A 23280-nucleotide genomic window follows, 5' to 3' on the forward strand; every position below is an offset into this window, starting at 1 on the left:
TATTTAGCTTTCTGTCAGCATGTGGTTTCTGAACCATTTATTTTGAGTCATCGGTAACATCCATGGTGCCAACATCCCCCTCCCCCGTGTATGCCATCTGTCTGTGCGTGAAGAGTTTTGACACCATCCTGATCAGCCTGCAGACAGTTGTTGCGAAGTGGTGTCAAACTTTTCATCACCAAGTGGATTTGCCAGCATGTTCTGTGGAACTAAAATGTGTATCTGTTCATTTCAAGTGGCCGTGTTGGAGTCTACGCTGTCTTGTGAAGCCTGTAAAAATGGCATGCCTACCGTCTCCCGGCTCTTACAGATGCCGTAAGTCAATCATATGCCTTGGTTGTAATCTTCATAACTATGTCAAACGCCAGCCTACTAACCCAGGTGCTTGGTACCATAGTAAATACCCAATCGTGGTCCTTGCAGAGTTAGAGTGACCTGCTTGCTGTTGGTCACTTGCAGCATGATATCATGACCTTTCCTCGTGACCTCTCTGCTACCGTAGTCTGATGGCTCTGCTTTGATGTCCACACTCTCACACGTGTCTCTCCCTGTTGGTGTTAGCATTGTGTGTGTGTACCCATGGCATCCCCCACCTAGGAAATCCTGACAGAGGGCTTGCTCAAGCGCTGTCCTTTATGGCCCTGTTTCAGCACACCAGTTGGCCCTCAGCTGTGACTGGTTCACAAGTCATAGGCCTCAGTGGATCCAACTCTAAGAGGAGGGTAGCACGTTTCTTGCCTCCCATGCACTTGTTTGTTCCTTTGCTCCCTGAGTAACATTTATTAAACATCTGACATGTACCAGGCCTTGTGCTAGGGGCTTAGAGCTCAGAAGGCATTCTCCCTTAAACTGGGTTATGAATAGTTAAGCAAGACAATTGAAATAGTACTTTGGGGCCTTGCCTCTCAGTATATTTTCTATCCCTTCTTAGAGAGGCAGCAGGTGGTTAAGTAGAATGTGTCTGAGGCTTAGACATAACCTCTAAGGGTTATGGGGGTGGACCTAGCTTCACCACTTCTGCCTGGGTGACCTTTGGCAGGTTTCCTGTCTAGAAGCTGAGTTTCCTTATCTGTAAAATGAGGATGATAATAGGACCCACCTCAGAAGGTTATTGGGAGGATTTAATGAGATGATTCCTAATAAAGTGCCAGGTACTTAATAAGTGCTTTTTATTTTATTTTTAAAGGAGTTCTCTCTCTCTTTTTTTTTTTTTAAAGTTGATTTATTTATTTTGAGAGTGAAAGAGAGAGAACATGTGAGTAGGAGAGGGGCAGAGAAAGAGAGAGAGAATCCCAAGCAGGTTCAACCTTGTCAGCTCAGAGCCCGACTTGGGGCTTGAACCCACGAACTGTGAGGTCATGTCCTGAGCTGAAATCAAGAGTCGGACATTTAACTGACTGAGCCTCCCAGGCACCCCAATAAGTGCTTTTCAAATGTTCATTATGATTAATACTCGTTCAGCTTATCTTTTGTGAACATGCCATGCCATGCAGTGTGCCCACTGCTTTGTCTGTACCAGCTTGCTGTAGAACACATGTACTCAGGAAACAATAATGTGGGGAACAGGGCAGGACTTAGCTGGAAGTGCATACAGCCAGAACTCAGAGGAGGTTGTGGTAAGTTCAGCTTCCTCGTGTTTAGAGAGGGTCTGCTATAGCCCAGGTGCTGTCCTAGGCCCCAAGGAAGCTGGTGCTGAGGCAAGCAGCCCAAGCCCTTGCCCTGAGGATGTGACATATTAAAGTTCTGCTGACACTGGCATGTCCCTCTCCCAAGCATCCTCCTTTAACAGCAATGTGAATACAGAAGAATAGATCCAGTTAGGGAAATAAAATAATTTTCACACAAACTGGTAGAGGAAAATGCATTTGTGGTTAGGGAACAGCCCGTATCCATGTTGATTTACTTGGGTTTGCATTTGCAGCCCCCCTTCCGCCCCCCGAAGCTCTTCCATTCTCCACCCCGTCTTCCAGTGCTAAAGTGAATCCAAATTGCTTTTTCCTCACTTAAGTCTTTCTACCGTGTGACCTTCAGCCTTGCGAAGAATACTTGAATATATGAAGAGGCGTGAGCTATGTTCAGTTAAAACATGTTTTCTGGAAGTAAATGGACCTGTGGCCTGGACAGGAGAGTTATGTCTCCACCTCCAGAGCCACCCCAGGAGCACTGTGGGGAAAAGTTAACGGTGTCATTTCTACTTGTGACATACTTCCTGTTTTTTAGAAAAGGGGAGACTCCTCAAGGAAAGAATCACGTACAGCCATTTGGGCACTGTCCAAGCAGCCATTTAAATTCTCCCAACTGTTTTAGTCAAAGCAGTTCAGAATTCCTCATGCTGTTGTTTTTAGTAACACAATATTTTAAAAAGACTTATTTATTTTATTTTTAGGGAGAGAGTAAACAGGGGAAAGAAGGAAAGGGGGAGAGAGAAAGAGTTTTATCCTCCTCTGGTGTTTAAAAAAAGGTGGGGGCGGGGGTGGGAAATTGGTTCTTCTGTTTAGCAATATCTACTGTGTACATTATTTGCAATATAATAAATATAGTAATATAATGAAATAATAATATAAGGATTGGCAAAACTGATTTTTTTAAAAGCATTATTGCTTTGCTATATAGCAGGAGACGTCTTCTATCCCACAGGCGGGGAAATAACCTTCAGTACAGGGCTGACCCAGTCTCTTCCTGGTATAGCCCCTCTAATATTAGGGAATAGGGGCAGCGGGGGTGGGGGAGGAGGTTCTGAGGTTTTTCCGAGGTCAGCCTGGGTGGCCTGTAAACTCCTTTGAGTTTGTTGATAAGCATGAACAAACTAGTAGATTGGGCCAGGGATGAGAGATGTGGTGGGAACCTCATGGGCTAAAGATGTCTCATTCCATTTTGATCTGAGAGGACACCTGGCTTATGAAAACTTTTTTTTATTTCTTTTCTTTACAGGTTATTCAGTGATGTTTTACTAACCACTTCTGAAAAGCCACAGTTTAAGGTAAAGCAAATCGTATCGTTTTTTTTGGTTTGTGACATATATGAGTTTATTTTGAAACTTCGTGCTTTTAAAAAAATTATTGAGGTAGAACATGATGATTCGATATTTGTGTACATTATGAAATGATCACCAACCCTAGTTAACATCTATCGCTATATATAGTTTTCTTGTGGTGAGAACTTTTAAGATTTAGTCTCAGCAACTCTCAACTATACAATGCATTAATAATAGTCACCATGCTATACATTATATCCCATGACTTACTCATTCTGGAACTGGAAATTTGTACCTTTTGGCCCCTTCACCCATTTCATCTGCCCCCTTCCCCCTCCCCAGCCCTGGCAAGTCTATTCTTTGTCAACAATCTGTCCTTTATGAGTTTGGGTTTTGTTTTGTTTTGTTTTGTTTTGTTTTGTTTTGTTTTTAGATTCCACATATAGGTGAGATCATATGGTATTTGTCTTTCTCTGACTTATTTCACTTAGCATAATACCACAAAGCTCCATTCATGTTGTTGTAGATAGAAGGATTTCTTTCTTCTTTTTTATGGTTGAGTAATATTCCATTGTATACACCCCCATTTTCTTTATCCATGCACCCATTGATGGACGCTTAGATTGTTTCCATATGTTGGCTATTGTAAATAATGCTGCAGTGAACATGGGAGTGTATATCTTTTCAATTTAGTGTTTTCATTTCCTTCAGATATATACCCAGGAGGGGAATTGCTGGATCATATGGTAGTTCTATTTTTAATTTTTTGACAAACCTCCATACTATTTTGCCTAGTGGCTGTACCAATTTACATCTCCACCACTAATGTACAAGGTTTCTCTTTTCTGCACATCCTCATCAAAAGTTGTTATTTCTCAGGGCACCTAGGCGACTCAGTTGAGTGTCCGACTTTGGCTCAGGTCATGATCTTGTGGTTCACGAGTTTGAACCCTGCGTCAGTTCTGTGCTGACAGCGCAGAACCTGGAGTCTGCTTCAGATTCTGTGTCTCCCTCTCTCTCTGCCTCTCCCCTGCTTGTACTCTGTCTCTCTCTCAAAAATAAATCAACATTAAAATTTTTTTAAAAGTTTTTTCTCATCTTTTTGATAATAGCCATTGTAACAGATGTGAAGTGATACCTCTTGTGGTTTTGATTTGCATTTGCAGGATGATTAGTGATGCTGAGCACCTTTTCATTACCTGTTGGCCATTTGTGTGTCAAGTTAGTGCTTTTTTAAAGCGAACAAAAGAAGGTACAATATTTTTTTATTGGCATATAGTTAACATACATATCCTCTTATTTTGCATACGTCAAAGTGATTTGATATTTTTACTTTTTTTTTCCTTTTTTCTTTAAAGAGAGTGTGAGCAGGGGAGAGGGACAGAGGGAGAATGTGTTTTTTTTTTTTTTAATGTTTATTATTTTGAGAGAGGGAGAGAGAGAGTGTACATGTGCACAAGCCAGGGGAGGACAGAGGGGGAGGGAGAGACAGAATCCTGAGCAAAATCCATGGTCAGCATGGTACCCAATGCAGAGCTTGATGTCACAACTGTGAGATCATGACCTGAGCCAAAAGAGTCAAGCTTAACTGACTGAGCCACCTAGGCGCCCGATATTTTTATACGTTATGAAATGATCCCCATGATAAGTCTAGTTGCCATCTTCTACCACACAAAGGTATTAAAATATTATTGACTATATTCCCTAGGCTGTATATTATATACCCATGACTTACTTATTTTACCTAAACTTACTTAGTTTAGGTACAGTATTTATAATAGTGAATATTTGAAAACAATCATAATGTTTTACAATTAGGGAATAGTTTAATAATTATGGTACATCTGTTTAATAAAATGTTTTTTATCTAATAAGTAAATTTTATTTATTTATTTACTGTTTATTTATTTTTGAGAGAGAGAGTGTGAGCAGGGGAGGGGCAGAGAGAGAGGGAAACACAGTATCTGAAGCAGGCTCCAGGTTCTGGGCTGTCAGCACAGAACCCAGTGTGGGGGCCTGAACCCATGAGCTGTGAGATCATGACCTGAGCCAAAGCCAGTCACTTAACTGACTGAGCCATCTAGGTACCCCCAAAAGTCAAACTTATAAAGACATGTAGTAGCACGAAAAATGATTATTTGGGCTTAGGGGGAAAAAGCAGGATATAAAATACAATGTGTGAAAACCTGTGTCAAAAAAAAAAAAAGGAATACTTGTGTCTAGAGAAAGGCAGGAAGGAAATATCCTGGGAAGTAGCAGTGTTGTGTAGTATCATGGAGAGAAAAAGCTCAGGTTGATGCCTTACTGTGCTTTTTTCATACCAGCCATTAATCTGAGGCTGGTTTTCTCAGACATGACATTTGACATTTTGGGCCAGATGGTTGTTTGCTGTGGGGGGCTGTCCTGTGCATTGTCGGAGGTTAAGCAACATCGCCGGCCTGTACCCACTAGATGTGAGCAGTACTTCCACCCCACACACTGTGACAATAAAAAAGGTCTCCAAAAATTGTCCAGTGTCCCCTGGAGAGAGGAGGGGGCAAGACTACCCCCATTTGAGATCCAGTCATCTATGGGCCTAATCTTTGAGTTGATGTTTACTCAGTGTGTACAGTTGATGAGTAACACCTGTTTATTGTCCTTGGTCAACTGAGATGATCTATGTGAGCGCCTGGTTCAGAGCCTGGCTCTCCTCAGTGCTCATGGTTGAGTTTGCTTTGGGCAGTAGAATGAAGGCTGATTCTTTCTCCTCTCCATATTCTAAAAGAAAATGTAATACTATTATTAAATTCAATTTAGGAAAAACAATGGGATCAGGAGATTGTACAGGAGAGGAAGAAGCTTTCCTCTGTCCTGTTTTTTGCCAGTCCGAGGAGTTGCAACAAAAACAGCTTATTTGGATCTGAAGTAGGAAAGAAAAACTCTTAAGTTCTTCTCTTCTTCACTGAAACTCCTCAGGAAATATATTCAGCCTTGTAAATAAACATGTTCTTCCAAGCCCTGAAAGTCCAGCCCAGGATTATTATTAGACCTTGTTCTTTCTCTGAATCAGAGCATCTGTGCAGCAATGACAACGTGATTTTAAAAACCAAGGTTAATTTCTTGTATGTGCACTTTTTTTCTGGAAAGAGACACAAGAAACTGGTGACATCGGTTGCCTCCATAAAGGAGAACTAGGTGGCAGACTTCTTACTGTGTATGTACCCTTTCATATCTTTGAATTTTGAACCCTATTACCTACTCAAACGTTTTTTAAAAGAATAATAGAGACAAAAAAGTTCAATGTGATCCAGGTGTCTTGTTTCCCAGGCCTGAGCTCCTTGTGGCTTGAGAAACTAATAAATTAAGAGATGACAGGCTCAGAAGCATACCAGGCACCAGGCTATAGTTAAGAGCATCTTCTGGCAGGAAAAAGCTTACTCTTGGGAAATTTAGAAAGTAAATCTTTCACAGAGAAGATTCCTCTGAAGTTACAAAATAGTAAAATATTATAATTACTTGAATTTGTGTGTGTGTGTGTTCGTTCCAATAAGCTGTATATGTTTTTTATTTTTTATTATAAGTGTACAGTTGAGTAGTGTTAACTGTATTTACATTTATTGTGTAACATATCCCTGGAATGTTTTTATCTTGTTAACTGAAACCCAAGACCCATCAAACAACTCCCCGTTAACCCATCCCCAGCCCTTGGCAAATACAATTCTACTTTCGGCTTCTAGGACTTTGACTATTTCAGATAACTCATATGAAATGGAAGCACACAGTATTTGTTCTTTTGTGACTGGCTTATTTCAGTCATGTCCTTTAGGTTCATCAATGTTGTAGCATGTGACAGGATTTCCTTCTATTTAAAGGCTGAATACTATTCCACTGTGTGTCTTAACCACATTTTGTTTAGCCATTCCTCTGTTGGTGGACATTTAGGCATTTTTTACCTCTTGGCTATTGTGGATAATGCTGCATTGCACTTGGGTGTGCAAGTATCTCTTTTAAGATCCTGCTTTCAATTCTTTTGGATATGTATACCGAGAAGAGGCATTGCTGGATCGTATGGTAATTCCGTTTTTAGTTTTTTGGGAACTTCCATGCTGTCTTCCACAGCAGCTGCACCATTTTACATTCCTACCATCAGTGTGGTGGGACTCCGATTTTTCCACATCCTTGCCAACACTCGGTATTTTCTGTTGGTTTTGGTGGTGACCATCCTATGTGTATGAGGTGAGATCTCATCATGGTTTTCTTTTGCAGCCCTCTAATGATGAGAGGTGTTGATTAATCTTTTCGTATACTTGTTGGCCATTTGTAAACCTTTGGAGAAATGTCTCTTCAGGCCCTTGACCCATTTTTTTCCCCTTAGATTTTCTGATCTTTTTTTTTTTTTTTTTCAGCTTTATTCTAGTATAATGTATTTTTTTGTGACAAATCCATTTTTTAGTTGGGTTGCTTTTGTTGTTGTTGAGTTTTAAGAGTTCTTTATATATTTTGGCTCTTAATCCCTTATGAAATATAGGATTTCCAGTGATTTTCTCCCATTCCATAGGTTCCTTTTTACTCTGTTGATTGTTTCCTTTGATGTGCAGAAGTTTCTAAAAAGTTCCATCTGTCTGTCTCTGCTTTTCTTGCCTTTGCTCTTGGTGTCTCGTCCAAAATCACTGTCAAATCCAGTGTCATGAAGCTTTTGTTTTGTTCTAGGACTTTTATACTTTTAGGTCGTTAGTCCAATTTTGAGTTAATTTTTGCATATAGTATAAGGTAGGGGTCCAGGTTCATTCTTTTACATGTAGATATTCAATTTTCCCAGCAGCATTTATTGAAGACACTGTCTTTTCTCTACTATGCCCCTTCTGGCACCCTAGTCAAAGATCATTTGACTGTACACATGAGGGTTTATTTCTAGGCTATTCTGTCTCTTTGGTTTGTGTATCTGTCTTTAAGCCTGTATAACATTATTTTGATTTGTGTAGTTTTGTATTATATTTTGAAATCAAGAAATGTGGTGCCTCCAATTTTGGTCTTTTTTTTTCAAGATGGTTTTGGCAATTTGGAGTCCCTTGAGTATTACTTGAATTACTTGAAACATGTTTTTTTATGCATTTTATATATTGCTTAAAAATGGTAATGAGGTAAGCATGATGGGGATGCCAGAGGTGTTCAGGATAGTATTCAAGTGGGTATTTTGTAACTGATTTTATTCCAGATGCCCTCCTTCATGATAACCAACTGCTCCTTTATCAAAACCAGGACTTGAGAACATCTCTGGCCATTTAACTCAGTGGATTATGTACTTTTTCTTCTTTCAGATTCCCACAAAGTTAAAAGAGGCATTGAGAATTGCCAAAGAATGTATAGAAAAAAGACTAATTGAAGAACAGAAGCAGGTAAATTGCTAGTAGTTCCTTATTGTTTTTTCATCTTTCAGTTTTCACATCCTGTGCCATAGTATTCACAGTGACTTACTTTTGACTGGCTGTTCATTCCATAAACATTTCTTGCATCCTCACTCTGAACTGGACTCCATGCTCAATGCTGTGAGAGAGCCAGATGCTTCACAGTCCTTCCCTCAAGGTGCTCAGCTTATGGGGAAAACAAACATGCCTATAAAGGGTGGTGAGCATTTCTGATTGGGGCAGGTAGTATGGTGGTGGGGCACATGTGGTCCTTACTCTAAAAGTGCTAGGAGCCACACTTGTCTTCTATAGAAGAGGGAAAGGCAGGAAGGAATGGGGAAAAATAGAAAAGGTCTTCATCTTCTGGCATACTCTTTTCCCAGACATCCAGACCCGAGCTTGGAGGCAGACAGGCTGAGCAAGGAAAGAATTTTCATCCAAATAATTTGATTTGGCAAAACATGTTAGAGATTTTCATTAACACAGGATATACTTACTTTGTGGTGAATTGTGGTCTCTTAAAGATTCACCAGCATCGAAGACTGACAAGAGCCCAGTCTCACCATGGATCTGAAGAAGAGAGGAAAAAGAGAAAGATTTTAGCTCGAAAGGTAAGCCTGATGTCTCTGAATTCTCTCTGTGAATTCTTGACTACATGTGAAGAAAGTTCTTAGGTTAATAGTGCATGTTTAGTTAAAGACAAGATTTTGTGCTATGTCTCCTTGAAAGCTAAAACTAGTTCCAGATGACTGGTTTGCAGCTTTTAAAAAAGAGCCATATAATATCAGCAGAGAAATGGACCATATAGTTTCCTGGCTTGCTGGGCTGATTACAGCCTAATGTAATTGAGGAGAATGACTGGCTTGAGAAAGTACACTCAGCTTTCTTGGTTTTGTTCCCCCTTTGTTTGTGGCTTGTGGCTTCTTAACTGTATTAAGTTATGACCTTGTATGTAGCTAGTTTAACTTTGTGCCTGGAAAATATTTGTATTCTAACTCTCAGCTTCAGTGTGTTTATGCTTTACTTTTCCCCATCTGTCTTTTATTTTTAAAGAAGTCAAAACGGTCTGCTGTTGAAAACAGTGAAGAGTATTCAGCAAAATATAGCAACTCCAATAATTCAGGTAACTGGTTAAAGATTATCGTGGGGCCCTAGGACCCAAAGGTCAGGACTTGGAGTCGTTTTCGGTTTCTGGTGGCCAGAGACTGGGCAGTGTAGGGAACAGAAGAACCTTGCCCCTAGTGAAGGATTGTGACAACATGCAAGGGCTCACAGGACTCAAGTGCTGGAAGAATCCTCTGAGGTTATGGGGTAACACAGCCTCCTCATTGATAGTGAGACTTGATCAACCAAAGATGAGCATTAGCCATGGTTGAAAAACCAATCCAACTTACAATACAAGGCCTCCTGTTTGTCAGTAGAACCTGCATGAACAGAAACAACCCTTAATCCTGCCCTGTACTTCAGTCCCCACATGGTGGGAGGATGTGCCCTCATATGTGGGTTAAGGAATGGACTCAACAGTGTGTGGGGATGGCAAGAAGCATCCTTCCAGAAGGACTGTGGTGGTACAAAGAGGACTATCCTGGACTGGCAGTCCTAGCTGTCACTCCTGGTGACCCCTTGCCCAGCCCTGCTGGCCTTGGGCCTTAATGTCTCCATCTTTGGAAATCAGAGCCAGATTAAATGATCCCTTGGAGACTGCCAGTTCTTCCACCTTATGCACTTTTTGAATCTTTTTTTTTCCCCCTTCCACCTTATGCATGTATCCGAGGTAGAGTTCCACATAGAGAAGGAAAGGCTTCATCTAACCCGAAGCAGCTTTGGCTTAGCCCGGAGGGCCAAGGAAAGGGGAGGTTTTGTTAGGTTCAGGGATAGCTGCATATACTTTCAGGCTGGAGAAGGGCCAAGCAGAGAGAGAGAGAAGCTGAAGTTGTATGAGAGAATGGTAGGGCGCTGGAAGGCCAAGAGGTTAGCCGCAGGACCCCAACTGTCAGTCTCACCAGGGAGGAAGCCCATCCATGTCTTCTGGGATGTAGGAGCCAGGAGGGCTGGGTGAAGAGGCAGAGACATTTAAAAGTAGAAGGAAGGGAGGACATCGAGGGTGTTCCCAACTCATGCCTTCTCAGGTCTCTGCACAGTCAGTGAGGAGATGGCTGCCAGGGAGCACAGGACCTGAAGGCCGGACCAGCCGAAGCCAGAGATACAGGCAGTGTGGGAGGGGCTGGAAGTTGGGAGAGTTGGGCTGGAAGTCACCCACTCCAGGAAGAGGGAAGAATGTGCTGATACCACTGCCTGTAGCGTTCAGCCGCCACAGAAGGGAAGAGAGGCGGGAAGCCCCGGTGAGGATGAAGGCCTGCTTCTCAGATACAGCAGCTGCTGTGGCTGGCGGGTAATTCCAGAGCTGGAGGTCTCTTTTCTCCATGGTTGATGCAACGGACATGGGCCAGTCTTTGTCATCATTAGGCTGAAACTCATGTCTCCAACCAGCATGTCTGACAGACATTCTGTCCGGCAACTAATTTTTTCCAAGCAGAGAAAGCCTGGCTCAGGGTCCTCCACCTTCCCGAGGCCCGGCCTGCCTGCAAGGTTCTGGGCCGGATGCAGCCAGATGAGATTCCAAGGACTCCAAGACCCCACCGCACCCTCAAGGTGTTCAGGAAAGCCAAGTAGCAGTTGGCAGAAATGTAAACATTATCTCCAGACCCCACCGGAATCACAGATTCGGTCTTTTCCCCTTTAAAATCTATGTTAGCACAACAAAGCAGTGGGAAGACAGGATGGGTTGGGTTTTGCCTCCTTTTTCAGTAAAACGCCTCTCATATTTAAACAGGATGGTGAGAGCATATTGTGAATAGTGAAAAGCCACTCGGCTTGAGGGAGGTGTGGTTTAATTCAGACATTTTTCCTCATGCCCAGCGTCCATGCCATGTCCAACCTGTCCTGTGGGCAGTGGGTGAGGTGATGGTTGGAGGCTTCTCAGGGACATGATCACAGCCACCCCTGGAGCCTCGGTTAACCCTTCCATAGGACCTCTGTGTCAGGGGACAGCCTTCATGTTGCCACAGAAGGGCTTATGTAGGAGCCTCTATCTGCTTATTGGGCCACTTCTATGTCAGGCCAGGAGGATATTCTCTGGAGACTTCTGAGCAATGGGGAGATGCTGAGAACTTGAGAATATGGGGAATATGCATATTGTTTTAATGTAAATAATGGTATTTGCTGGATTTCAGCTAAGAAGAGGCCTGGGAGACCCACACACTGAATAGGCTGACCCTACCTAATTGATAAAATGGAACTTCTACAGAGAGCATTGCTAGGTGGATGCTGTGGGGAACTCTCACTTCCTTTGGAGAGGCCTCCACTGGACTGCTCTGTCCCTCTCTGTCTCTCTCTGTCCCCTGTATTGCTTGTGGCCATTGTCATTTGGCGTTCATTATCCAGGGACAGAATCTGGGTCAGGAAAAGATACTACAACCAACTGCACAAGTCGTTGACAGCTCAAAGTTGTTTTCAACCAGGCAGAGTGTGGGGAGCAGTGGGTGGCAAGGAGCCTTCAGTGGCCTGGGGAGGAAGCATGCCCTACACAGCAGTGATAGCCTGTGGTCACTGAGTCCAGCCTCTGAATTCCCTGTCCCCCCTCATCTTTTACCATAAGGCCCACCCACTAAGCCACGTGCAGATTCTCAGGCAATGGTGGGTCCCAGCTCAGGCCAGATTCCAGGTGTCTGTCTTTGTCCCCATGAGGGTTTCTCTGTGTTTTCTCTTAGCAGGATCTGGGGCCAGCTCACCTCTCACATCCCCGTCATCACCGACTCCACCCTCTACAGCAGGTGAGTGATGGAGGCAAAGTAACCCTCTGCTACCCTCTGACCCAGCAGGAGGAGGAATGGGGCCCTTTCTCTTCCTGCCTGGGCCCAAGCGTGTCAGGGGTCAGACAGTACCTGCCTCCTCCAGAGAAAGCAGTGGGACTGCAAATTGGAAGAGCTGAGGGTCTAGATTTCCAAATTCAGACTTCACAGGGAGTGGAATAGTTGATTTCAGAGGCAGTAGCCACCCTCTGCTTCCAGCCAGCTCTCTTGCTGAAAAGCCTCACGCAGGGCTCCTCAGATCAGAGCTCGCCTCGGTACATGCTGAGCTGAACAAAACAGTTGCTCTGCTGCCCAGGCGCCTTGTTCTGCCAGAGCTGTCTCTTCAGGGAGCCCAGCCACAATGTCTGTGTGGTCACAGAGCAGAACTGGTGAGATGCCCAGGTGTGGGAGTGACCTAACCACCGAACTTCTGATTTCCCGATAACTGTTGGTGCTCTGTTCTGCTCTGTAACACGTTTAGTCCTGGGAATATTTTTGTGGCCTTTGTTTTGCCTTTGTGAATTAAATCAGATTACGATGAGTTTTGTTTGGAAAATGTAGAAAGAATTTATCTTGGGAAATATTTATAAAAATAATCTCCAATTTCGTGGAATAGTCTCATGATGCTCTTTCCCTCTTTCCTATTTGAACTAATATCTCTTCCCTGACCATTTTGCTAGCCTCATAAAAACACATTGGGAAACCAGTCATATTTCTTTTCACTTCTTAAAGGAACCAGATGTTTTCGATGTCAGAGGAGCTGGTTCTGCCATTCAGAGCTTGTCAGCTGTGCATGGAAGAGTTGCTGCAGCTGTCTGAAGGGAGGGTCATTGCCTGGGCTTGATTTATGAGCTGACAGTTCCATGTTCATCAAGGATTAAGGCAGCACCCAGGAGCTATCAAGAGCATTACCCATCTGCTCTCAAATACTTCTAATTGACCTTCTTAGGAAAATGACAAGCAAGCATAAAGGGAATAGTTTACAAATTTCTGCTATAAGAGTGTACAAACTTCTTACTCAGCTTACTTCTGGCTGGTGGGTCTCTCCTCTTGCTGACCGAGGATGGTTACTGGTGGTTTGCTGGGGAATGCTCTGGGCCAGGACCCGTTTTGAGGAGCCAAGTACCTGGCTCGTGGGAATGATCATTCTTTTCCCTGGCTGACTTTGTCAGCAGATTTTACAAGAAAGCCCCCAAATATTGATCAAGGGAGAATCTCGTCTTTTCCGTCTTGTGTAGGGGTGAGTTGTATAGGCTGGTCAGAAATTTCTGGAGCTCCACTGCCCAGATCATGTTGAACCATTTTCTGGAAGAAAGGATATTAATTTCATACCCCTTAGACATTTGAAGGAAATTGGAGAGAATGAATAGTGAGAACCCATAAACCCTTTAACATATAAGGTGTCTCTTTAATCATATTGAACATCTACTGTATGCATTAGGTATAGTCCTGGGAAGTTAACTGCCAGTTCTCATTTTTAAATGCCTCAGGGAATTCTCCATCTATATGGATTTTTTTTTCATGAATCCTCTGATTTACCTGTGTTTTGAATGGGAGCTGTCTCGTACTGTAGCAGGTTTGCATGAGATGAGGGAATTTTCAGAAGGAGAGAAGAAAAAGGGGGAATTTTTGGTAATGAGAGTCAATGTTGGAAAAACTTTGAGGTGAGTGGGAGTGGTAGGGGGCGTTACTGTGAATTTTGATCATACCTATTCTGAAAGGGAGTTGTGAGGATCGAGAGGGAAAAATATGTGAGGCCCCAAGCACAAAGCCTGGCACAAGTGATAAGTTCCCAGCAAATACTGGCTCCTTCTTTCCTTTATCTCCTTTAACGTTTTGTTGATGAAATTAGCAACTCAGCCCTAAAGACTGTACTCTGACCTCTGCTGGGCACTTATTGTAATGCATCTCTTAAAAATGAGAACTAGCCTTTGCCTGTCAACCCAGCGTTTCTGGCCTTGAACAATGAATTTATTCATTATTTATGATGCATTTAGTGAGAGGCTGAAATGTGCTGGGCGCTGTGGTTGGCCCTGGCTTACAGACACGAATAGACAGGGACCTAGCTCATGTGGAGTCGCATTTCTAGAGCCTCTCAAGAGCTCCAAAATGATAGACATAATTAAGCAAATGCTTTCCTTGAGGTCCAACCATGGTAATTTTCTTTTTTTTTCTCCCAATATTTACCCTCCTTCAATAGAGAATCTCCCCCCGAAAATCTAGTCCTCCAGCAAGCAGCGTCCCAAGCTTCTGTGCTGTGTGAGGCATGAGGGAGCCACAAACACGTAGTAGCTTCATGCAGCTGTGCCCATGGCTGATGCTCCGTAAATCCTTGTTGCTGGATTTGCTTGGGCTTGCTCTGCCTTCAGGGCCTCTGCTGGGACAGAGCAGACTCCCAGCCTAGGGTGGCATCTTCTGGCTGGTCAGCCCCCTGCTTAGACTGGCCCAGGAGGCCAGGCTTCTCCAGTGGGCTCATCTTTCTCGTTGCCTCTCTGCACTGTCTATCTTGTTGCTGGAATCACATTTGCTCTAATCTATATGGCTTTACTTCTAGGCTAAGGTAATGGTTAAAAAAAAAATGGCATGCTTACCTGGGAACCAAGTCAAGAATAGGTCTTCTAGCTTTATGATCAAATGCAATTTTCTCAAGAAAGGAAGGAAAAATCTTCACTTTCAAGGGCTAGTATTAAAAAAAGTATTCTTGCTCAAGGTAGCATCTCAAAAACACAATCTGGGAGCCCCTTGGGAAGGAACTACACCTCAGGCCGGGGAACCTAAACTCAAGGGCGAACACTTGCTAGTTCTGGGACCTTGAACCAGACTGTTGGCCTCCCTGCGCTTCAGGTGTTCCCATGTGTCAGTGAGGATAATGACAGTGCCTGCCTATGGGAGTTATTACAAAGTTCCAGAGCATTTCCTGGGTGTGGGGTTAGAACAGCACTGGGTGTATAGTAATCCCTCGGTACACTGTTCCTTACTGGGACGCCTTGGATGAGTCATTTTCCATGTCTAGGTATTGTTTACCTCATCTGTCAAAGGCAAAAAATGTGGGAATTAAGAGGAGACCATCTCACGGTGCCTTCTAATCAAGCATAGTGTAAATCTACTGGGGGCCCTGTGTGCTCAACAATAGGTCAGCGTAGGCAAGTTCAGTTTGACCGCATTGCCTTCCTTCCTGAAAGTATCAGTTTTAAGCACATACATGACAGCTTAGGGTATTCTTAAGCCTTGTTACTTTTAGTATGGAGCAGAAGTGACAGATGTTTCTAAGCGAAGGAGTGTCACCCTCATGAGCTCTTTCCAACAATTGCGTAAGTATGGGGCCTCTCCCATTTCTTACTGCACCTGCCTGCCATGGAGCCTCTTGAGGGATAAATATGTCCCTGAGTTTGGTGGTGATTCCATTGGGAGGGGTGGGATTCTCTAAAACTCTTGTGTTGGATCCTTATATTTTCGGTGAGAACATTCCTTTCTTTTCTGCTAAAGGTTATGCTCCCTACCTCTGGACACTCTTTCAAGAGCTTTAAAATTCTTTATCCTGACTTTTTTTCATGGTAAATATCACCAACTCGTGTTTACACTCTGTATTCATAGAAATGAGTGGTTTAGAATATCCAAATCTCCATACACACCAGGTTTAGGAAAGCTAAGTAAAGCAGGAGACTCTACATTATTGTTGTTTTTAATAATTGTATCTAACATATTGTAGGCACTTATTTTGTGCTAGGCACTGTTCTAAGTGATTTACAGTCGTTGTTTTAATCCTTATGAATACCTTCCTATCCAATGAGAGTAGTTTCTACTATAGCTCCATTTTAAAGACACTGAAGCAGAGACTCTAGTGAGGTGACAGACTTTGACCAAGGTCACACAAGCGGCGGGTGCTAGAGCCAGGATCCAAACTTGCTTCTGTCTTTGCTCTTTTACCCCTACCAATTTTCATCAGGTGCCTGTTCCCTTGGGTGCACTGCAGGGTGCTGTTAAATATTGACCAGTGGCAGGAAAAGAACCCTGAAAGTGGAGTCGGAAAACCCTGGCTGTGGGTCTGCCACTTCCCAGCTGTGACCTTGGACAAGTAATTTCCATTCTTTGAAGCTGTCTTTTAAAGGAATTCCTAATCTGTATTAGGTAACGTGCAAAAACAAAGCTTTATAAGCAGTAAAGTACTACCAAGCATAAGCTATAAATGCCCTGCAAGAGAATTCTAGCCCTTCATGCTTGCAGCTTATAATTTAAAGTAATAATTTTGAGGAGAGAGCTGGCAATTTATAGAAAACTCAGTGTGGAAGAAAGAGTGGAGAGAGAGAAGTTTCATATCTGGAGATCTGGAGGAGGGAAAACAGAGCCTTATGGGCACAAAGTGACCAGAAGCTTAAATAATAGGAAGGATGGTTAAGAATAAATGAGGCACACACACAAAAAATGTATTTATTGAGAATGTTGGAGTTTCCAGAATTTGTCTAGCCAGGTTAAAGTCTGAAACCCAATCTAGGCTCAGAATCCATGTCTCTGGCCATAAGAATTGCCCCCTTTTCTTTTCTTTCTTTCTTTTTTTTTTGTTTTTAATTTTTTAAATGTTTATTTATTTTTGAGACAGAGGGAGACAGAGCGCGAGTGGGGGAGGGGCAGAGAGAGAGAGGGAGACACAGAATCTGAAACAGGCTCCAGGCTCCGAGCTGTCGGCACAGAGCCTGATGTGGGGCTCAAACCCACAAGCCGTGAGATGATGACCTGAGCCGAAGTCGGATGCTTAACTGACTGAGCCACCCAGGCGCCCCACGAATTGCCCCCTTTTCTAAAGACCTACACATACACAAAGCAGTTCCCATCTTTGGGATGAACAGCTCTGCCTGCAGCATTTCTCTGAAGAGTGTGTTGGCTCTGCTCTCCCACCCTCTTAGTCTCCCTCCCCCACTTCCCAGCCCAAGCGTGTAAGCTCCTCCCTTGAGCCGTGGGCTGGTTCGGGTGGAAGTGGCACAGGACAGTATCCCCGGCGTCCTCCCAGAGCTGTCCCACGTGAGTGGTCAGTCTGCCCAGCCCCTCATGGGCCTCATTTCTCAGCCCCTCCACAGACAAAGGGATTTTCCTCTGGACAGTAGGGCACATTGGTTCATCAGGAACTCTGGGATTCCCTGTCAGGGATGGCATTATCCTTCACATTTTGCCAGGAATCCAGTCAGTCAAAAGGAAGACAAGAACGTTTGCCTTGCTTTTTTTCTTTTTAATGGTTTCATGGCCTAAAGTAAGCAAATGCCACTCACTGACCAGTTCAGCCTGTAGAGTCCAGCTGCCTTCGGGGAGGGGCCTCTCATCCCTGGCCTGGAGCTCGCCTTAGACCTGCCCTGTGCTCCTGCTCTTCCCAACTTTAAAAAGACAGGTCTCCATTTTAGACTATGGAAGGCTTGATTGGAAGAAAGTGGTAGACTTCTTGGTAGACTGTCCTTGTTTAGCAATAGAACTAATTGCATTTCCAGTACCCATTCCACTTTTCAGGCTGGGTAGAACCTTCACAGGTCTTCTGAAGTGAGTGTTGTAAACAAAAACAGCACCTAAGTGGCTCAGAAAAACAGAACAAAGAGTATGAAGAGGAAAATGACTCCCTGGTTGCTCTATTAGCATGTTTGCCATGTTCTAAAAAAGTCACAATCATGCTTACGAACCAGTGCGTTTTGCAGTTAAATATAGCCTAGTTTGGCAGTGAGAATAATAAGCATGTGATTCAAACTAATATTTTACTGTCTCTTACTATTTGATTAAATGACACTAAAAGCTGAATAATGACTTGTGTCCCCCTCTCTCTCCCTCTCTCTCTCTCTCTGTCTCTGTCTCTGTCTCTGTCTTTGCTGTTTTCAGTAGAGCATGCACCATTTTGAACGTGAATTTTCGGTAAAGTAAGCTATACTGATTTCTCTAACTTTAAAGATGCTCTGTTTCTGGATATGAAATGGGACCCAATGTATCTAGATCACTGAAGTGATGAACAAATGGGAAAGCAGATTTGAGATGATTTCCTTCTCTGAACACTTAAATGAAATGCAGCATCTTTAAAAACCACCCAAGTGACTTCATTATTCATTTCATTTTCACCCTGACCTTCAAAATCTTCATTTCCCCTCTGATGGTAGTTTTAAAACACAGCCCTAAAACCTAAAAATCAACTGCATGGCGTTTTGGCATATTTTAATTTCACAAAGCAGGGTCCCAAAGTCCTTGTGCAGCAAAAATATCGGTTCCTTATCACTCTGATGAAGGGAAAGAGTGTTAGCTGGTTGAGTTCTTGGTTACAGGAAGACAACTCACTGGCTTTTATAACTGGCAGTAGGGAAAAGTTCTTTTTTAAGCATCCCTAATAATTCTTGAGTTGAGACACGAGTGCAGCCTCCTCATCTATCTGAGGCAGAAGACAAAGGCAGTTGCCAAGAGCTGGGGGCTGCCTGCTTCCAGGGGGTCACTACTGTCTGTTCTCTCTCGAGGGTAGCCAGCAGCTGTGGTGTTGGTCTGGTGGCCACGTGGCCTCCCCACTTCTATTCGTGGATCACAAAGGAATTCAGACCTACCAAGACCTGTAGACTGCCCACTGCTAAAACTGACCCCAAAGAAAGGGGATCCCCAGATATCCTTCCCACGAGGCTGGTGAGGATGTTTCTGGCAAGACATTCTTTTCTGGGCCTAACATATGCTCTTCCTGCAACGGTCCATGGCCTGTTCCAGGGCCTCTGCTGGATTGCCGGGTTCCCATTAGTTTGGTGGATGGGATTCTGGGGAGGATAGAGTAGTTGATTTTTGGTCTTTTTGCCCAAGAGTAGGTAAGGTGGGAGAGAACTGGATATAATTATAGATCAGCTCTTTTGGAGCATCCCTCATTCTGGGTTTTTGCAGGCCAGTATTTTTCAAAGCTTGGTGAATTCAGTTAGCAACCAATCCAACATGGAATCTGCCTGGTCTTGTCTATGGCCTGGGGACAAGGGCTATCAGATAACCCGTGGTGGGGAGAGCTTGTTCACATCTGAGGAGTCAGTGGCATTCAGGCATTAGGCCGTTGTTTCCAGGTTTGCCACAGGCCAAATAGCCAACTCTGAATTTGGCCCTTATTAATACTGCTAATTGTTAGAATGTATTATAGCTTAAGCCCCAACAAACCTTTAAAGGAAGCTTGTGAACTATAGAGAAGGCAAAAAGAAAAAGCCAAAAACCATGGTAGGGCTTACAGTCAGAGACTGAGTCCCTGGTCTGTGTTCCTGCTTCCTCCAGCGTTGGCCTTCTGACTCCCAGACCTCCTCCCCACTTCCAGAGTGTTCTGATCTGGCAAGTTGAGGTCTGGCGTTGCCCTGATAGTACACGTCAAGATCTGCCCTGGTTGTTGCAGGCCCAGTGAGGAAAAGTGGGCCTCGTGGGACATTAGGCCCTTTGGGATTGGTCCGGCCCTCCATGACCCTGCTCTTTACCATTGGATGAGTAGGTCATTTGCTTTACAAGCATGGGTTACTCTGTGGCACTTGGGACTATGTATTTGTTTATGCTGCCTACATATTCTGAGAGATTCATTTAAAGTCCTAACAATCTCAGCCTTTACTTGGAAAATGAAGATCCATGTACTGAACATCACCTGCAACTCCCAAACTGTGGGATAGTGAATTTGCACTTTTAATTTTGAGTGCCTGGTGATGAAGCCAAAGTCAAGGGTTGGCTCCTTGTGAAGACCAGGCAGATTTGTTCTGTGCCAAGAGGCAACCCATATCCAAGTCCAGCTGCTGAGGCCTGCCTCTAGCCTCCCAGAATCCTGGGCTAGAGGGGTAACTGGTCTCTGGATGGCCAGCTGTATGCCTTTATTAGAAAGAACTCAAGTGCTGTTGCAGCCCAGAGCCTGCCTTCTTTCTTGTAACCTGCAGTGACTCTTCTCCAGGGTCAAAGCACAAAGCTGGCAGGCAGAAACCCTGGAGCTCCTTGACATCAGGCCCTGAATGTCAAGTCCAGATTCTGCCACCCTTTGCCGGTCATTGGGTAGTGCTGGGGGTTACTGTTGCCCGCTGACTCCTCCAGGCTCTCTCGGTGCTGCAGTTGAGTTCCAAGAGCCTTCAGAGACCATTTCCTCTCCTCCTGGTGTTTCATCGGCCACTATCCAAAAACCCCCTTCAGAGGAATGCTTCTGTCACACACCGTCGCTGCTCTTCTCACCTCAGCAATCATTTGTGCGTTTAAAGTCCTTTTTATCTTTGTAGCCTGGTAACATAAAGCTGGGAACATTTGTCCACAATCCACCCTGGCAGAGCACATAATAGAACTTCATTCATTAGTTGTTATTGTATGGAACCAAGGAGAATTACATTTTGTTCATTTGTCTGTATTTAATATTTATTTGTATTGCTGTACTTCCATTATTTGAGAATTCTAAGATTGCAGAGCATGAATGTGTGTATCTGTGTGATTCTTTTAATTTCAGCTGCCTTAGGTTTGGGCAAAAGATGTAAGGAAGGTAAGTGGTTTTCTATGAAATACAAGACTTTAACTGTTATGTGTCACATTTGGTAAAAAGGATGCTCTTACCCAAGTATTTTATTGGTGATCCTGAAACACTCACCCATATAAATTCAAGTGGCAATTGGTATATTTATTTACCATCACAGCTCAGTAGCAGCTTAGGGGGGAAAACTACCTACCAGAATGTCTGGCTGGTGTAGCCCTAGGAGGGGCTGAGGGTAAGGCCAGAAAAAGATAGTGGAGTTACCGAGAGCTGCAAGGGTCACAGGAAATGGGCAACCAACTCTGTGGCACAAGCAAGTGCTTTAAGGAAGGTCTTTGGCTGTACTCCGTTTTTATTTTGTCCTAGGAGAATAATTCATTCATTGATTCAGAACTATAAAATTAAACTGCCAAATGTTCACATGCTTGGAAGCTAAGGGGAAGTTTCAGATACGCTTCCAGTTTCCTTCTCCTTGCCCACCAGGGTAGAGTCTTTCCTGCTGCTTCAGCAAAGATGTAGGGTTAGTGCAGCTCCATCCTGGCCCTGGGTTAGGCCACAGTGGAAGGAAGGGCGCTGAGGAAGATGCCTCCCTGAAAATACCATTGCCAGGGAGAGAGCCTGCTGCCCCCTGCTTCACTGTTATCGGCTACTCGCATTTTATATTTCTTTAATGCAGCCTAATAGGAAATGACTATTGGAGACAGATGGCCCTGGGGAGCCCATAACTCAGCCCCTCCTTGCCGAGAATCCAGTTTGTCATTTTACATTAAATCACATCCTTCAAATATTGTGTGTGCTGGCGCAGCTAAAGAAATGTTCATCCTTTATTAGTCACTGTTACTCAGGTAACCCAACTCTGTGCATACAAATGTCTATCTTTACTTGCTAGCTCAGAGGTGGTGCTGCCCAGGACCTGGCTAAAGTAGCTAATGGAGCTTTTCTCTTGGGACCATTGCTAGAATTTGGAAATGGAGTTAGAGCCTCATCTACCCAGAGAAAATGTCACTCTGCAGAGTTTCGTGTAATCTGTGATATTTGTTCAGTTTTTTCCCACATAACTATTACTGGGAGAAACGGCAACCTTTAATTACTTCCCCTTTGATGCTTGTAGATTCCTTGTTCGGTATTTGAAAAAAAAACATACAGCACTGGGTAATCTTGGTCCCTCTGAGGGAGAAACATTTGCAGTCTCCTCAAAGCTCGTTGCACCCAGGACCGAGCAGGAGCCTGTGTGCAGGGTGTTTGGAGATACTGACTGCACGTTCTTTCCTCCGTAGGGATGTCCGCATTACCTCCACCGCCTCCGCCTCCGCCACCAGCAGCTCCCTTGCTTCCTGCGAGCACAGAGGCGCCTACACAGCTTCCGCCCCAGGCTGTGAATGGTGTGAGCCGAGGGGCCTTACTCAGCTCCATCCAGAATTTCCAAAAGGGAACTTTGAGGAAAGCCGAAACCTGTGATCACAGTGCTCCTAAGATCGGCTGAAGATTCGTGTTTACACTTGGAGGGAAAAGTTCTTTGTTTTTTCCTCCCACCTCCAGCCCCTAAAGCACTCTTTTTCCGGATGAACAATTGCTGAGCCAGTAAAGCCACATACTGTTTTGCAGATGCTCATCTAAGAGGCTTCTCAAGAGGGAAATATCCAAGTAGAATAAAGTCAGGCTGGCGTTTCTGCCTTAAGAAATAATTCGCTCCTTTATTACCATTTTAAAGGAGTCTTGTTCATCCTCTAATGGGCATCTTTTGGGGGCAGCAGCATATTGGAGTCAACATTTGCACCAACTTAAGGAAATGGACAGAAAAACAATGACAATATTCACTCCCAGCAGTGAATGACCTTTGTGTTGCGATCCCTCCCATCCCATCAGACACTCCCAGAAATGTTCCCCTCATAGTTCATTTCTCTATATAAAGCATTTTCTGGTTATTTCTTAGATTAATTCCCATTCTTGCTACTTTATTTCCTCTTAGACATTAACACCGTAGTCCACAGCATAGTTACGTCATGGAGTCAGAGAAGCAACTGAGTTCATTTTCCACTCAAATAGATGGGGCCAAGTCAAGTCCATAATATTCTCTAGGTTCTAACAGGAATACTGCTGTGGTTACAGAACTCAGGGCTGCTAAGGCAACCACTCTAGACTCACGGTTCCTTTGAGTTTGAGTGTATTGAGACAGATGTTAACATCAGGAAAAGCTCTTGCCAATTAGAGGACCTTCTTAATCCTCAGCAATAAAGTTAAGTTTGTGGTTTGGGGGGAGGGGGTTACTATTACAACAAAGAAAATTTGGCATCCATAGAAATCAGTTCTGATTTTTGAAAGATTTGTCCAAATATATCATTTTTTTAACGTTACTCATTAGATCCTTTATCCTACAATTTGCTTAAACCCTTAAATAAATTGCACTTTAAAGGATTATAAGTAATCCATTTAAAAATTCAAATACACACATCAGTGTTGGTTACTATGCAGAGAGAATGTCATTGTGTATAGTTTCATTTAATCTGTGACAAATGTTCAGCTGTATTTTTTATTAAAATAAACTATGTCAAGAAAATGTGTTGTCTATAGCTTGGCTAGATATTGTAAGTGGGAATTTTTTGTGGGAGC

General features: G+C 43.6%; 1 protein-coding gene across 18 annotated transcripts in view; it reads left to right on the top strand.

Annotated features, from left to right (window-relative positions):
- PXK (PX domain containing serine/threonine kinase like) overlaps positions 1–23227 on the top strand; it is a 74043-nt gene extending 50816 nt beyond the window's left edge. For 3 of the 18 annotated variants that reach the window (XM_043587767.1, XM_043587769.1, XM_043587783.1), the window contains 7 exons: positions 237–315; positions 2932–2980; positions 8272–8349; positions 8883–8969; positions 9412–9481; positions 12129–12191; positions 21948–23227. In XM_043587767.1, the coding sequence (XP_043443702.1) occupies positions 237–315; positions 2932–2980; positions 8272–8349; positions 8883–8969; positions 9412–9481; positions 12129–12191; positions 21948–22153 (632 nt within the window). In that variant the 3' untranslated portion in view covers positions 22154–23227. Of the gene's footprint in view, positions 1–236; positions 316–2931; positions 2981–8271; positions 8350–8882; positions 8970–9411; positions 9482–12128; positions 12192–18062; positions 18101–20649; positions 20687–21947 lie in introns of all 18 variants that reach the window. The other 15 variants (XM_043587768.1, XM_043587770.1, XM_043587771.1 and 12 more) reach the window with 14 other exon arrangements.
- The last annotated feature ends 53 nt before the right edge of the window (positions 23228–23280 follow it).

The sequence above is a fragment of the Prionailurus bengalensis genome, chromosome A2, assembly GCF_016509475.1.
Source record: "Prionailurus bengalensis isolate Pbe53 chromosome A2, Fcat_Pben_1.1_paternal_pri, whole genome shotgun sequence".
NCBI lineage: Eukaryota > Metazoa > Chordata > Mammalia > Carnivora > Felidae > Prionailurus > Prionailurus bengalensis.